Raw genomic sequence first — 16068 nt, 5'->3', positions numbered from 1 at the left:
CGTCATGTGCTATCTCTTTCTGGTCAGAAAAGAGAAGCAAATATTGCAGTTAATTGGTCTATCAAACGAAAAACATAACTTTCCTAGACATATCGCTGTTAGTCACTTGTTATCATTTACTTTTATCAACATTCGCCATTCGCAGCACTTAAACTCAAAGTTACCAAACGCCCATCAGCTTGTCCGACCAATGCAAAGATGTTGGTGCTAGTGCTCGGTGACCTACACATTCCCCACCGGTGTAGCAGTGTTCCGGCCAAATTCAAGAAACTGCTCGTCCCAGGGCGTATACACCACATCCTGTGCACCGGAAATCTGTGCAGCAAGGAGTCGTACGACTACCTGAAGACGCTCGCCAACGATGTGCACATCGTGCGGGGAGATTTCGACGACAACAGCAACTACCCGGAGCAGAAGGTGGTCACGGTGGGACAGTTCCGCATTGGGCTATCGCACGGGCACCAGGTGGTACCGTGGGGCGATCCGGAAGCGCTAGCACTCATCCAGCGACAGCTCGACGTGGACATACTGATTTCGGGCCATACGCACAAGTTCGAAGCGTACGAGCACGAAAACAAGTTCTATATCAACCCGGGCTCAGCGACCGGATCGTACAATCCGCTCGACACAGCCGTCATTCCGTCGTTTGTGCTAATGGACATCCAGAGTACGACCGTGGTGACGTACGTCTATCAGTTGGTGGGCGACGATGTGAAAGTCGAACGAATCGAATATAAAAAGAATTGATAAATGACATGTCCTGCCCGGAACGAAACACACGTATATAGAAAATAATAAAGCAAAGAATGAGAAGTGAATTTAAATATGCATAAATATAATTGTATTCATGGTTAAAAACACGTCATAATCTTTCATTTGGTGCTGCTGCTAGTAGTAAAAGTTAAAGCAACCGTGTCCTTCAAGCTCTATCCGAAACATACAACAAAACATATAACAAAATTCCTTCAATAGATGCCCATCTGATTCGCTGATTGTCTTCTTCGACTGTGATAGTTGGAATGGTCCTAAGCCGCTAGGCGGACAGGGGTTTCACGAAAGATTACATCGATCTTTTGAGCCGCTGGTGCTGTTGCCATTGCCAACGGCAATTCCTCTTGGATTGTTGGATGGATTTCGTGCATCGTTGCTTCGTTGCTGTTGGGCGTCCTCGTCCTGCATCGATAAGGCCAGGGCACGCGCTAACGCTTCATCCTCCGACATTCCACCCTGAACGATAGCTATGTGCTCGTTAACCGAGCTGCTAACGGAACGAGCACTGACGGCACTTGGTCTGGCCGAGAACGGATTCAAGGCATTTGTTTTCGAGGCTTGACGTTGAATGGCGGCAGTTGCTGTGAGATTCCTCTGGCCGGCCGCGGAACCCTGACACTCGTGGTCGGTCGTATGGCGATGCTTTAGGCAAAAGTTAAGCTTACACACACTACAGTTCACAGGGATAAGCTCCTTCTTTTTGCAGTTGCGGTAGGAACAGCGGTTGGTGTAGATTTTCTTTCGCTCCGATTTACAGAACTGGTCTATGTGTGCCCCCACGGTAACGTCTGGCGACACGTCTCGGGGCGTCGGTACAGGATCCCCGCACAGAGGACAGATTGGCACCTGCACATCTTTCTTGTAGGCTGAAGGACAAGCGTGATCTTTATAGCTGAAGTGGTCAGAACTGGAAACAAACGAGAGCAAATAAATCACACAATCCGCCCGGAAACAAGTAAGGAAACCTGGTGTCAAAACACTTACCAAAAGATTGCACCACAAGCATCACACTTCATCGGTAGAAAATCTAGCTTATGGCAATGCTGCTCGGAGCAGTGTTTGCCCAAATGCGGAAACTCCATCGTAGCAGATTGTCGTTCGTATATTTCCTGCCTTCACAATGACGTGCCTCGGATGAGTCACTTCTTTGTGCACCAAACTTTGCTGCTGACTTCTAATCGAATAACGAAAACAGTTATGCTGCGAGTCTATTTATGGAGATAAATGCTTGCAACTGAGCACTAGAACATACGCGTATATTCCTGGCAATAGATGACTTGACAAAATTTACGCATTCGATTTAGAAACAACCATTCGTCTAAACACTCCACGCTTTTCTGATGCAATTTGGAACTAGGTTGCTGCAGACAAGGTCAAGACATAAGCGTTTTTGGCGTTCCTGTGGAAACCGGTTGTCAATTCATTGCTTACAGATCTTTGTCACAATGTGTTCTAGGTGTATTATTTTAGACTTAGTTGTTCATATCCATAATATCACTTTGAAAATTGTTTTTTTGTGTCGATTTCTACCTTTTTCTTGTGCGGTAGACATGTTTATGCTATAGCTTAACCTTGCTTCTTTTGTAGACTTTGGTCACATCGAATAAACTGTCAAACTGTTCTTACAGCAGTATCATCAAGGTTTATATGGCATATATATAACACTTGGGAAACAACGTACAGCGGCTCAATCATAAAAGTTGTGAAATTGCAATGATTTTCGTTTAAAGTGTGAATAAAAGCAACCCAAAGAAAATTCACTTACTTTTTGTACCATGATGTAATTTGTTCGTGATTTTGAGAGAAATAAATCATTGCGAATATCAATCAACGTCATCTGAACCGCTGTAAACCGATGCTGTCAAAATGCCATTTTGCACGTCACCGGCCGCTCAACTAGTGATGGGGAAACTGAATCCCTACAGGGATTCGAATCTTTCGATTCAAATCCATTCTGAGATCCGGATCTTCGAATCCGAATCCCAATCCGTCATATCATACATGCTCATCTAATGCCGATTTTTCATATGATGTGTTTATTCTAATGAATGATTTGCATAAGAATATCAATATACTTGACATTATTCTTCTAATTGTATTCAAACAACACGAACAATTTAGTCCTTTTGGGGAATATGCAGACTAACTGATTTACCCGAGTTTATTCCAAGAAGAGTAGCATTTATTATGTTTTAAAAACAATTAAGACAGCGTTATCATTCAAATTGAATCCATCGTGGGTCACTGAAACAGTGAAGCAAGTCCTTTTGATGTTTTTCCGCACTTCCCAGGCGGGTACTTTATCGCGGAACGAACATGTTTGAGGTTCTGATAACATTCTTCAGAAATAGCGCCTCAGACATGGCTGATATAATGTAGTTAAAGCTAGACAGGACTCACACTCGTAATACCGGTGAGCCAAGACTTCCCGGCTATCTGTCTGGAAACGCCCGAAATTCGTTATTTTGCAAAGGAGTACAATAGTACAACAGGATGCCGAGAGAGATTAAACAAGCGTGAAATCTTAGGGAGTTCAAACGCCTATGCGCCGTATAACGTAAAGCGGGTAGTCTGACGCTGTGCTTGCAATGTATTTAGTAAATGTTGTAGTTTTTGAGCCCATAGTATTGCATTTGTCAACACGGTCTTTGACTATGATGATGATGAGTAAAACAATGAACCGGGACTTATTATTTTTATTATTTAATTTAACTTAATAGAATGAATGAGTCTACATAGTTTTGAGACACGCTCGTGTAAATGAGGACAATTGGTGGTCATGGCAGTACGAAAAGAACTAATAGTATCAACACATTTCGCTGTAGTTGGGTCCCTTTCTGTGCTTGATAGTGGCACCACATTATCAACCAATGGTAATTGGCGGGGAGAACTACAAACAGAGCAGAAATATCCTCTTACACTCCGGAAAGTGGTGCCTCGTTAACCTTGGGGGACTCGGCGATTTACCTTTCGAGGTGATTGCTCGGGGCTGTTGCATGGAAGGAACGAGATCAGGTCCCTTAAGTGGGTGGGTTTCACCACACTATCAATCATAGATAGCTGGCGGTGTTAACCAAAACTGTGCGAAAATATCTGCCCTACTCCGGAAAGTGGTCTCCTTTTGCTAGTTGGGAAACCTCCTTGTGCAATTGATGGCGACCGTTGTATGAATGGAGCAGAGTTGGATACGATTGTTCTGGATAGTAATGCCCCAATGCCCCCTCTCGTTTGGTGATTTATATTTAATATCGTAAGATACTTTCGTCCCTCTCAAACCTATGTAGGGGTAAGCGGTGGGACTTCTTATCATCATCATCATCATCATCATCATCATCATCATCATCATGTAAACAAATCAATGTCGGTCTGGAAATTGTTTATCCTAATCAGAATCCCCAGAATCCGATTCAGAATTCGGTAAAAATGGTCTGGTCCTGATGAAATGGGTTTGGTTGGGTAGAAAAACTCGGATAATGGACATTCTACTGTATTTCTAGGTAAAAAATAGGTTCCAGGAATTTTTCTCTCTTTAGATCGACTAGTCAGGAAATCTCTAGATCGACTATTTATGTGACTAATTCGACTCACATCATTGTTTAGGAACAAGTCAGAATCGAATCAAATCGAGTGCCAAACCAATCAAATCTGATTCGAATCCTAATCGAATCAAATCGTTAGAATCCGTCAAATGGGATTCAAATCTTTAGAATCTGTCAGATGGGATTCGAATCTTTAGAATCCGTCAAATGGGATTCGAATCTTTAGAATCCCTCTAGGGATCGAATCTTCGAATCTTCCGAGTCCCGATTCTGCCAACACTACGCAACCCTTTCGCGATTTGTCAAAAAACGCGAGTAATACGGGGTTACCGACTGGTGCGTACCTTTTGCCGTGAAAAAACCCTTTTCTTCGTGCTTAGCACGCCGCAAAAGCCTACGAGCATCAAGTTGAGGTATAATTACATCCAGTGCAAACGAATGTAAGCATGTCCCGCTACGTACAACGCCCGGAAAATGCTCTGAAAAGAGCGAACGGTAAGTGGGGTAGCCGAAGAGAAATCCAACATGGACGACACGTCAAAGGTCCACGTTTTGATGATGCATTTGTTTGTTATGGCCCGCCGGATGGTCGGCGGTTTCTTCGTCCACAGAGTTCATCGATGTCGGCAAGAAGGCCCGTGCGTTGGACACCTTGCAGGAGGTGTTCCGCGCGAAGAAATGGAACTACAATTGGTCCGAGTCGATCATCGAGCCGATTATGTTCAAGTATCTGGACCTTTGCGTCGAGCTGAAGAAGTCGCACATCGCGAAGGAAGGACTGTTCCAGTACCGTAACATGTTCCAGCTGGTGAATGTTGGTTCGCTGGAGAATGTCATCCGAGGTTACCTGAAGATGGCCGAGGAGCGCACGGAACAGGCCCAGCAGCAGTCGTCCCAGGCGATCGTGGACATCGACGATCTGGACAATCTGGCGACGCCCGAGTCCATCCTCATGAGTGCGGTGTGTGGTGAAGACGCACAGGACCGTTCCGACCGTACGATCCTGCTGCCGTGGGTAAAGTTCCTGTGGGAGAGCTACTGCCAGTGTCTCGAGCTGTTGAAGGTGAACTCGCACTGTGAAACGTTGTATCACGACATCGCTCGTATGGCGTTTCAGTTCTGTCTGAAGTACAATCGCAAGATGGAGTTCCGCAAGCTGTGCGAGAAGCTGCGCAAGCACTTGGAGGACATCTGCAAGGTGTCGTCGCAGACGGCCAACGTGAGCATCTCGAAGCCGGAAACGCAGCAGCTCAACCTCGAGACTCGTCTGCACCAGCTCGACTCGGCCATCCAGATGGAGCTGTGGCTGGAAGCGTACAAGGCCATCGAGGACATTCACGGGCTGATGACGCTTTCGAAAAAGACGCCGCTACCGAAAACGATGGCCCTGTACTACCAGAAGCTGGCGATGGTCTTCTGGAAGGCCGGAAACCAGCTTTTCCATGCTGCCGCCCTGTTAAAGCTGTTCCAGCTGTCGCGCGACATGAAGAAGAACGTTACGGCCGAGGAGATTCAGCGCATGACTACTCATGTGTTGATCGCCACGCTGGCCATTCCGCTTCCATCGGCCCATCCCGAGTTCGATCGTTTCATCGAAACCGACAAGAGTCCGATGGAGAAGGCGCAACGCTTGGCGTTCCTGCTCGGTCTGCAGCAATCGCCTTCCCGGGCGTTGCTTTTGAAGGAACTGCTGCGTTTGAACGTGTTCCAGCTGGCGTTGCCCCAGTTCCGCAACCTCTACCAGCTGCTCGAGGTTGAGTTCGATCCGCTCAATCTGTGCAACTCCGTCCAGAAGATCATCGACGAGATCGAGGCCGACCCGAACTCACCGTACGTACAGTACGTGCAGGCGCTGAAGGACGTCACGCTGGTACGTCTGGTGCGGCAGATTTCCCAGGTGTACCAAACGATCGAGTTTTCACGCCTGCTCGAGCTGGCCAAGTTTGCCGACTACCACTACCTGGAGCGCATTCTGGTCGATTGTGTACGCCACAACGATATGCAGATCACGATCGACCATCGCAACAACTGCGTGCACTTCGGAACGGATCTGAGCGAAAGCCAGCGGGAAGACCATCCGGACGGCCCAACGCTGCAGTCGATGCCGTCGGAACAGATCCGCTCGCAGCTGGTCAACATGTCGGTGGTGTTGCACCGTGCGATCGCCACGATCAACCCGAACCGCAAGAAGGCCGAGCGCGAGCGGCTGCGCACGCAGATGGTGCACCAGTACGAGGAAAACGCCGAGAAGGAGCACCAGCGTATTCTGCAGCGCCAGAAGAAGATCGAGGATCGCAAGGAGTACATCGAGCGGGTGAACCTAGAGCGCGAGGAGGAAGAGCTGCGCATGCAGGAGGAACAGGCGCGCCAGCACAAGCTGGCCGAGCAGCGCCGGCTGGAGGTGGAGAACGAGGAGCGCGAGCGCAAGCGCCACGAGAATGAGCTGCAGATGATCAAGGAGCGCAACATGAAGGACAAGATCGAGCAGATCAAGCAGACGGCCACCGGGCAGAAGCTGCTGAAGAAGATGGACGAGGAGGAGATCCGCAAGCTAAACGCGGAGGAGATTGCGGCCCGCGAGGCCGAGGAGCGGCTGAAGGAGCGTAAGGCGCACGATACGAACCTGAAGACGCAGGAGAAGAAGGTCGACTACTTCGAGCGAGCGAAGCGCCTGGAGGAGATTCCGCTGATCGAGAAGTACCTGCAGGAGCGTGCGGTGCAGGACAAGGAGTTCTGGGAGAAGCAGGAAGCGGCCCGCATCGAGGCGGCCATCGCCGAGCGCAAGAACGCGGAAGCCTGCCAGGAGCGGCTGAAGCGTATGCTGCCCGATCGCGAGATCTACTGGCAGCAGCTGAAGAACGAGCGCGGCAATCAGTTCGCGGAGAAGCTGAAGCAGTTCAATGTGGCCCTCGAGGAGGAACGCAAGCGCCGTCTGGCCGACCGGGTGGTGAAACGTCGCGAAGAGCGCCGTCAGAAGTGGCTGAAGGAGAAGGAGGAGGAGCGGCGACGCGTCGAGGAGGAGATTCGCAAGCAGAAGGAAGAGGAAGAGCGCATCGAGCGTGAGCGCCGTGCCGAGGAGCGTCGTATCGAGGACGAGAAGAACCGGCTGATTGCCGAGAAGCAGCGGGCCAAGGAGGAGGAGGTCGAGCGCAAGCTGGCTGAAGAACGCGAACGGCTCAAGGAAGCCGACCGCCGTGAACGGGACACATGGCGCGAGCGACGTGCTGGCGGTGCTGGTGGAGGTGGCGAAGCGAAGCAGGACGACAATTGGCGCAAGGGACCGGCTCCGGGTGGTGCTGCCGACGAGCCCAAGAAGGATGCTTGGCAATCGTCTGGACGGTTCGGAGGACGCGAACGTGACGGAGCCCCACGTGGAGGAGCCCGGGAGGAAGGCGGTGCCAGCGACAAGTGGCGCCGGGCCCCGGAAGATCAGGATAAGGACGGTGCACGCGATGGGCCGCGTCGCGGAGGTGAGATTCGCCGTGGAGGGGACGACCGTGGTCCGATTCGCCGTGGAGTCGCTGGTGAGGATCGTGATCGGGAAGATCGTGGTCCGATTCGCCGTGGACCAGCAGCCGGAGCTGGCGGTCCGGATGATCGCGATCGTCGTCGTGGTGAGGGTGCTCCTGGAGGAGGAGCACCACGCCGTGGAGGAGATGATCGTGGCGGATTCAATCGCGACCGTCGTGACGATCGTGGACCGCGCCCGGCTGGTGGCGATCGCGATAATACGTGGCGCCGTGGACCCGCTGAGAATCGGGATGATAATCGGCGTGCTCCGGCGGCACGTGAAGAGGGAGGTGCCGGTGGTGGAGCACGTGAAAGCAGCTGGCGTACCGCTCCCCGACAGCAGGACGCACCCAAGCCAAGGGAAGAGCGTCCCCAGCGTGAGCAGCGTCCCCCGCAGGAAAATGGTATGCAGCTGCAAGGCTTATTTTTCCCTCGTTCAGATAGTTATTGACCATTTTTACCATTTCCTTTCCAGTACCCCCACGCAACACCGGTCCCGATGAGGACGGATGGACGGATGTCAAGCATCGTTAGGGGATGACTAACCTACCAGCAAGGGGGCCTAAACTACCTTTAAGTGATTAGTGTTCTCTGGCACACAAGTAAATCAACCCCCGCTCCTGTTAACCTATCTGAACCCATCGACGCATGCATGCAGCATCGCCGTTGGTTTGTGTATCCGTTTATTTTTGTATTGCTTTTCTCTTTACTATACCAGCTATAGAATTGAACCATTAAATAATTACGCCACTCAGCTGCTAAAAGACGTTGTGGCAGTGGAATAGGAGGATTTGCATCGATACTGTTTGGAGTTTGGAACAACTCCGAGTTCCTCGTGCGTGGTTTATTGGACATTTATTCGTAGCAATTATTATGCTTAGGAAACTCCGTAACAAAATATAATTATAAAAATGGGATAATAACTTTGTCTTCTCATGTTTCAATTCGTAAGATGACAGTAGATGCCATGCACGTGATACTTTCGTTCCTTCATAGAAGATTAGTTTCTAGCAATTATAAATCGCTTTTATGTTTTGGAGCACAAAAATACCACCAATTAATAGTTTTTTGAAAATTACAGTGATAAAAGCTCAAGGAACTAAGCGCGTCACTACACTTAAAAAATATTCGTGGAAATTGGTTCTGTTTGACATCGGTTGCACCGGTTCTTATGTGGAAATATTTGATCATTTGGTTACGTTTGATTTGTTCCGTGTTTGCTAAAAATCGTTATCTCCTTTTGCTCAGTATAAATAATTTTGTTTAATTCTCAGTATAAATAATAAAGCTTAAATAACAAATGTTCACTTACGTTGAATACAGGGGTATTGTTGGAAATGGTTTGAGAATCAATTTTAATCGATGTGATCGTTGTGATCAGAGATCGTTATCTACGATGATTGATGATGCAATGTTGATTTTCACAGCATTGTACAACACTTTTACAGTTGTAAACATATTCAACAGGCATCATGGGTATGAAAGAGAATACAATTAATAAAATTAAATTGATGGAAATGGTTTTCGCAACGACGAAACTGCTAGAAAATATAGGTCAATACAATATGTATAGGATACAAGTTAATTTATTCATATGTTTATGTATGTTACATTTTAACGAGTTCTTGTAATCGTAGTGTACGTAATCACTTCACGTATTCGCACATATTCAATATTTTCCTCTTTCTCTATTTTTTTTTCATTAATTTTTTGTCATAGTTCTACTCCTAGTTATGCTGCTCCAAAGCATAATGCTTTATCTACGTCTGGCAGAGTTCCAAATCCTGCAAATTGATGTTGGTACCATGCTGCTCAAACTCCCGCGCGTACTTCCGCACCAACGCCTCCGTGTTAATGCAGTCCAGCTTCTCCTGGATGCGTATCCTCAGCGGGTTTTCGATTGCATCCATCAGCTGATAACGGAGCAGATTCGGAAGGATGTTAACCGCCGCCTCGATGATGTAATCAAACGTTCCAGCTCCGTCACAGCGCACCTGTATATTGCCAAGCTCCAGCTGGATGTCACGTAGTTTGATCTTTTTGCGCAGATCCAGTGGTTGCTCGATCTGAACCGCCACCCGAATGTGCTCGACAGTGAACTGGGCCCGGCCAGGATGCGACAGCATGCCGCGCCCGATCGAAACCTCCCACTGCGTCGAACCCACGATGCGCTGGGTCGCCACGTGCATCCCGAGCGTGGCCGTGTTGTTCTCCATCGTCACCGAGATGTCCCCGTAGCGGTAGAAGCTCGAGCCGCCCGTAATCCACGTGTGCATCGTCTGCATACCGAAGATGCCGGCCGTATTGTTGTAGTCCGGCACGAGGAACGGGTCCAGGCCCTTGTTGCGCACGAGCGTACGCATCTCGCCGATGGCCATGTCGAGCGGTGAGATCGAGTTCGGCAGCACGAACCCGTTCTCGACCGTCACGTTCAGCATGCGGGTGTCCACCTCCTCGCGGATCTTCGCATACGCCTCGGCCAGCATGAACGGTTTCATCGTGTCGTACACCAGGTTGGACGCCGAGTTGGCCACACTCTGGAAGATGCTCCCCATGAAGCCGAGATTCTGGAAGTCCATCGCCAGATCGTCGAACGCGATGTCCAGCTCGATGTCCTTCGTGCGCAGCGTACCGTCCCGTTCGACCGCCAGCGAGACGTTCGCGTTGGTGAGCACGTTCTTCATCAGCACCGTGAACGGGCCCTCGGCACGGTTGAAGAACGTACTCATGGTATAGTTACCATTCACCGCGATCTCGTCGATCGAAATCTGCGCCCGTACCGACATGCTGTTCAGCTCGGTCCGGAAGTAGCGAATCCGGAACCGGGACATTCCGCGCGCGAGCACATTGCGCAGGTGCATCTTGGCGAACGAGAACGACTGCTTGATCTCCGGAATGGGCATCGGATCCGGGATTGTCGCACCCGGCAACCCTACCGGATCTTCCTGCTTGTACAGATCGATGATGGCGAACAGTTGTTCCGACAGCAGCTGCTCGCCGGGCCCCTGTAGCGAGTCATCACCCGATGGTCCATCCGGGTTCCGTGCTGTATGAGGAATTTAAGCAAAGGTTAGCACCGAATACATTGCACCACGTTGTTGTACGTACCGCCCGAACACAGACCCACGCTGATAAGGGCGATCAAATTGATCCACAATAGAGCGATTAGCGCTCTTGCCATCGTACACGTACACTAGGCAACTGTAAACCAAGGGAAACACTGCGGCCTCCACAACAACAACCAATTTGAAAGCAAAAAAAAAAAATCAAAAAAGGTAAAATTCCCCTTGAGGACGTTTGCTGCGGGAATAAAGTTCACCCGTCGGTTGCCGCTTCACTACTGGCTCCGGTTCTCGAGACGATTGCTCCGAACCGAAGACATAGCGACCTTAGCTTCTGGGATGAACGCGTACCGCTTATCAGCATCCGCTATCAGCTCATGACTGTACCATGCTGGCGTTGCAGTCGATCCGACCATCGATCATCAACCAGAGTGCGAGTGGAATGGTTCGATCACACACACACACACTCACGTGTGGAACAGAAGGGGATGTAAGACTTTCACCATCTACGGCGATCATTGTGGTGACCGACCGGATTCAAAGAACTGGAAGGTCGTCGCGGGATTTCAGTTTGGTTCTCTCGCTTATCAGCATCGACTGTCCGGTGGATGGTTTCGTCCAGCCCGATGACTGATTAAGGGTTAGGATGGCGATCGATGGCGTAGTGAAAATTTAAATACGTGTTTTGCACCATCTATTGACGTACTTACCGTTGGCCGATTTGATCAGTGGAGTATAACAACTTGCATAGAATTAAAATATAAAACAGTGTGTTCGTGTTGTAAGACTTTCTTCAATTCTCATTCAACAAATGCATTTTGTATATTTTAACTCGTTGCACGGGATGCAACGTACTGAAGTGTATTTTGTGTTTGTGACGCATAAGCTTCCACATTTATTGAGTTTTAAGACATTATGTAGCACAAACAGAGCATCAGCCCTATTTAGTCGTACGTCAGGTAGTTTTCAAATGTTTTTTTTATAAAAAAAAATTGAAAATTCTGTCACACTTGTACGAAAGAAGGCTCTAGAAAGTAGCACACTAGAGAAGTCTTTATGATAGTTGATCAGTTTGTAACTCAATGGCAACATAATGATGAATGGCACAAATATGATTATTTCTTTAATTTTTAATTACTAAATTTTCAATTACTGGGTTTTCACGGAATCTATTTATTTGTTTCCCTATTGTTTTTCTCAACTTGCTGATGTGTTACTACGATGTTACAAATATTTTTAACATGACCTAGGATGTATCTTCTTACCGTCATTACCATTGGTGGCGAATTTAGAGTTAAGATTTTTGTTTACAAATCGCTAGAAGGTGCAATTTCAATTTTAGAGCAAGTCTGTTAAAAATGCTGCACCCTAAATTGGGATGCATGAATAAACGGTAATTATTCATCCGAGCATAATAACTTGTCAGCTTTCAGGAGGATGGTTTTATTCGCGAATTCCCTTGCTTCAACCCATTTTTATCGTTTCTGTCGCATAGGAATAAAAAAGCTCCCTCTTCCCGTGGTCTGAACTAGACGAAATCACTGCTCGAACGACGGGCTCGAAATTATGAGAATCCGGATCGCTACATTAATTAGTTTTCCTGCTAGCAGCAGCATGATGGCTTTATTGTCCCGGGATTTCACCGCCTGCTGGCAGATGGATTAAACCTTCGGGAAGAGATTGAGATGGGGTACGTTGGTTGGAACTCTGTTGGTTTCCGAGCAGAGTTATAATTCTTGGAAATTCCATCCAAAGCCAGCGATAAATATCGAATATCATTCAGTAAGTCTTTCAAATTAATCCTTGCCTAGCACAATGGAGCTGGAAAATAGAACGGATTTGTCAGGTTCGTCATTGATAAGTTTTAGTATTATGTGCATCTTTTGTTTGAATTTTTTTGCCAACTTTACGAATTTTGCATTGATCCAGAATGTAAATTAATATGTTTTGTTTCTGGTTTGCCATACAACGGATATGCAATAATGCATACAATTGAACGTAAGTGCCAATTCAGAGATTTGTGAAATTTTATTTGTCACATGTTTTTTTACTATCAACCATACTAAAACTACTCTATTTGTTAAATGCATACGCTAGTGCTTGACATGCATATTAGTGTAGCATATTCGAGTGAAAGCGTGGTAGTTCCTCGGTTACGACATAGTCAGCATAATATTCAACGTACCAGGGTAAAACCCTTCCTCTGAAATGTCCTTAATACTTTCTAATTAGTTTCTTCTTTGAGTGCGAGGAGTTGTCTCGCAAAGAGTGCACTCTCCATCGTCGTCGCGGTCGTCGGTGGTGAATGCTGATTGTGCGGAGAATGTTCCACCCCTCTCCCCCTCCTCGAACCACAGTGATGCGCTGCCCATTTCGTTTCACCGTGTCGCTCAATTTCCGCAATCGTTTTAATTCATAGCGCGAGTGTCAACGTTGACACCGTGCAGTGTAGCAAAAGTTCGTTAATTTATGCGCGAAAAGCAAGTAAACAAAGTGCAGGGGTTTTCCCTGGGTGCAGGGGTTGGCACAAGGGTGACGTCGAATGGAGCGACAGCAGAAATGGCTGAGCACTGGCAACCACCCTCCTCCACGTAGAAACGCATGGTGGGTGGAAAAGACGGTTTTCGCATGTCGCTGTCGAATGTAGAAATATAAAAGGAGGATATAAATGTGTTCAAACTAGATCCTAGACTTTGGTTTTTATCACGACCGCGCAGTTTCAATCTTCCCAGCGTCATAAAATTTTCCGGCATTCATGAGATTTTTTCAAATTATGCACACTTCCTTGCAGCATGAAATTAGCACACGAACGTTCAAACACACAAACACTCATGCCATTGAAACAAGTACAACGCGAGGTAATTAGTGTTACTTGATTATATTCAATAGAAAAATGAATAGAATTCAATTATATCTTTATGAATGGTCTTTATAATTCTTTTTATTTTTATTTTTGTATCAATGCAGAGAGCAACATCATCCGCAATGATACTATGCAAATAAAAAACGTGTGATAGCACTTCGTGTACATTTAATTATACATTTAATTAATCTCAAGTATTCTGCTTTTTTAAACTGTTTTATTATTCTCATAAAAATTTCACTGTCCACAGAGAAAAATGTTTTCTTTTTGATTTAAACAATGAAAGATGATTTGTATACGGACATAATTGAAAAGATTAAACGTACACCTAAAGCACGATGATGATTATTTTTGATCGTAATGAATGAATGAACATCAAATTTGCTTGTTTTCGCTTCGTTATTCCCTCAGTTGAACCGAGCCCAAAAAATAAAACACATTCAACAGTAAAGCATTTGGGAGCTACTGTTGTGCAAACGATTGCGTGCATGTTTTCTAACACACGCAAAATCAAACAATACCTTAAACAATGGAGCATTTCTGATCGTTTCTAGAACAAACAAAAAACCATTCCATCTACTAGTCGAAACATCACGCATCCGCACACACGTGCACCAGCAGTTCACAAAACGTTACACGTGTAATGGATGCTCAGCATGAACATCGACGGCCTTCCGATGGCACGTGTGGCGCTGGTTTTGGTAAGCCGGTGTAGCTCGTTATGAATTGATTGCCTTTCAGTAATTCGGCTCGAAACGGTGAGCTTTGTGGTAAAAAATAAATTAATATGAAATCTAGGAGCATTAAGCATCCATTTCTATCGTTTAAGACAAGTTTAATAAAATCGTATGCACGCAAGATAGCTTTCTTCGTTGGCCTCTAAGCATAAAACAGCGTTTGATACAGATACAAGAATAATTCGACTTTTATCTGATGTCTATAAGTCGTTACTACAGACTTAATAAAAGAAAATAACATGATCTTGTATGTTGCTTAACGCCTCATGGTTATAGATTTTGCAAATTCCTGTTTGAGTAATAATTGATTACTGGTAACACCTAGTATTTGGAGGGAGTGTAGATCCAACAAATAAATTAATTTTCACCCCCGGTGTCTATTGCCCCGCTTTTCCCTACCCACAGACGGTGAGGGATGATAGAAAAATCCATCGTTTTCACCTGAGATTGGTTTGACGTATGGAATAGAAAAACCGCAGCCGACAGTCCGGGTACCAGCAAACATCTAATATTTATCTTGTTTTGATGGCAAAGTTTGTGCTGCCAAAACAAAGTCTGCCCTTCGGCCTCCACCAGGAGCGTGCTCCATCCTCGTCTACTGGTGCACACTGTTCGCTGCTCTTGGACAAATATATGGGGGTTTATTCGGACTATTTCTTTCTATTCGGACGACTCGTTCCACAAAATGACAAATGGAGAATTGGTCTCTCTTTCCACCCGCGGCACCAGACAGAGGTTGGGGGGCCCCCATTTCTGCCCTCGGTTTGGGTTCATCATTTGGTAAAGATTGACACCCGAACGGGCCAGTGTCCGTTAGTCCGTTTGCCACCAGGCACCAGGCGCCGTTCCAGTGCTCGCTCGATGGAAACACTTTGCTCGGAGTTTTTCCAAATCAAATGACAAAGTTTTGCCCGCCACTCGATTCGACTCGACGATAATGGTGCGATGGTTGTTTGGATGAGTCCCATCTCTAAGTTCCCCTGTCGGTCACCCGCAAACACCTGCCCTACGCGTGACGGAAAGTCACTTTCCAAATAACGCCAGCGTGGGGGTGAAGCAAAGCGACTTTTCTCCAAAAATAATCGGCCGTGATTGCTGGCGACCGTGAGGAAATTATATTCCCGTGTACCGGCAGGGGTCGCCGGTTCTAGTTTCTGCTGACATCGCCTCTTAAGCCCTTGCCCTTTTGCCTCACGCTCTAAAGCCCTGCGAGCGTAACTTCGAACTCATTGCGTCGTGGCTATCCAATTTTCTCCATTTTCAATCATCTTCACCGGCCACCGCCGGTAGACCAGGCCGATCCTGCCACTGTCGATGGTGAGCAGCGATTAAATAACATCCTTATCTGAAATAGAAAATCTATCATCTTCCTTGCCAACCGGATGAAAGAGTCTTCAACTGGCCGGCGAAAAGGGCCACGTTCGAGAATGTTCTGCGAAGTGAAACCGAACGAACAGAAAAAAAGAAGTACACCAAACCAAAAACACTCACCTAAGATATCTTTCCCAACCCGTCGCAAAGGACATCCTTACCACGTCCGATGTCGGCAAAGTTTGGTAGCTTCGGGTGACATACCGGGGCGAACG

General features: G+C 47.1%; 4 protein-coding genes across 4 annotated transcripts; 2 read left to right on the top strand and 2 right to left on the bottom strand.

Moving 5' to 3' along the window:
* The first annotated feature begins 73 nt into the window (after positions 1-73).
* LOC131286765 (vacuolar protein sorting-associated protein 29) lies at positions 74-844 on the top strand. The gene has a single exon (XM_058315763.1). It carries the CDS (start codon positions 199-201, stop codon positions 745-747), a length of 549 nt encoding a protein of 182 aa, XP_058171746.1. The 5' UTR covers positions 74-198; the 3' UTR covers positions 748-844.
* A 74-nt stretch (positions 845-918) lies between these two features.
* LOC131287549 (AN1-type zinc finger protein 2A) lies at positions 919-1853 on the bottom strand. Its single transcript, XM_058316606.1, has 2 exons — positions 1756-1853; positions 919-1678 (listed from the first exon to the last, which is right to left on the bottom strand). The coding sequence occupies exons 1-2, from the start codon at positions 1851-1853 to the stop codon at positions 1051-1053; spliced, it is 726 nt and encodes a 241-aa protein (XP_058172589.1). The 3' UTR covers positions 919-1050.
* Positions 1854-4619: 2766 nt separating this feature from the next.
* Positions 4620-8461, top strand: LOC131288977 (eukaryotic translation initiation factor 3 subunit A). Its single transcript, XM_058318163.1, has 3 exons — positions 4620-4805; positions 4922-8224; positions 8296-8461. The coding sequence occupies exons 1-3, from the start codon at positions 4757-4759 to the stop codon at positions 8352-8354; spliced, it is 3411 nt and encodes a 1136-aa protein (XP_058174146.1). The 5' UTR covers positions 4620-4756; the 3' UTR covers positions 8355-8461.
* A 1119-nt stretch (positions 8462-9580) lies between these two features.
* LOC131284901 (uncharacterized) lies at positions 9581-11001 on the bottom strand. Its single transcript, XM_058313760.1, has 2 exons — positions 10929-11001; positions 9581-10866 (listed from the first exon to the last, which is right to left on the bottom strand). The coding sequence occupies exons 1-2, from the start codon at positions 10999-11001 to the stop codon at positions 9581-9583; spliced, it is 1359 nt and encodes a 452-aa protein (XP_058169743.1).
* Positions 11002-16068: the final 5067 nt, after the last annotated feature.

The sequence above is a fragment of the Anopheles ziemanni genome, chromosome 3, assembly GCF_943734765.1.
Source record: "Anopheles ziemanni chromosome 3, idAnoZiCoDA_A2_x.2, whole genome shotgun sequence".
In the NCBI taxonomy this organism is placed as follows: Eukaryota; Metazoa; Arthropoda; class Insecta; order Diptera; family Culicidae; genus Anopheles; species Anopheles ziemanni.
Note: the sequence above shows the minus strand (reverse complement) of the source record. Positions and strands in the feature narration are given on the sequence as shown.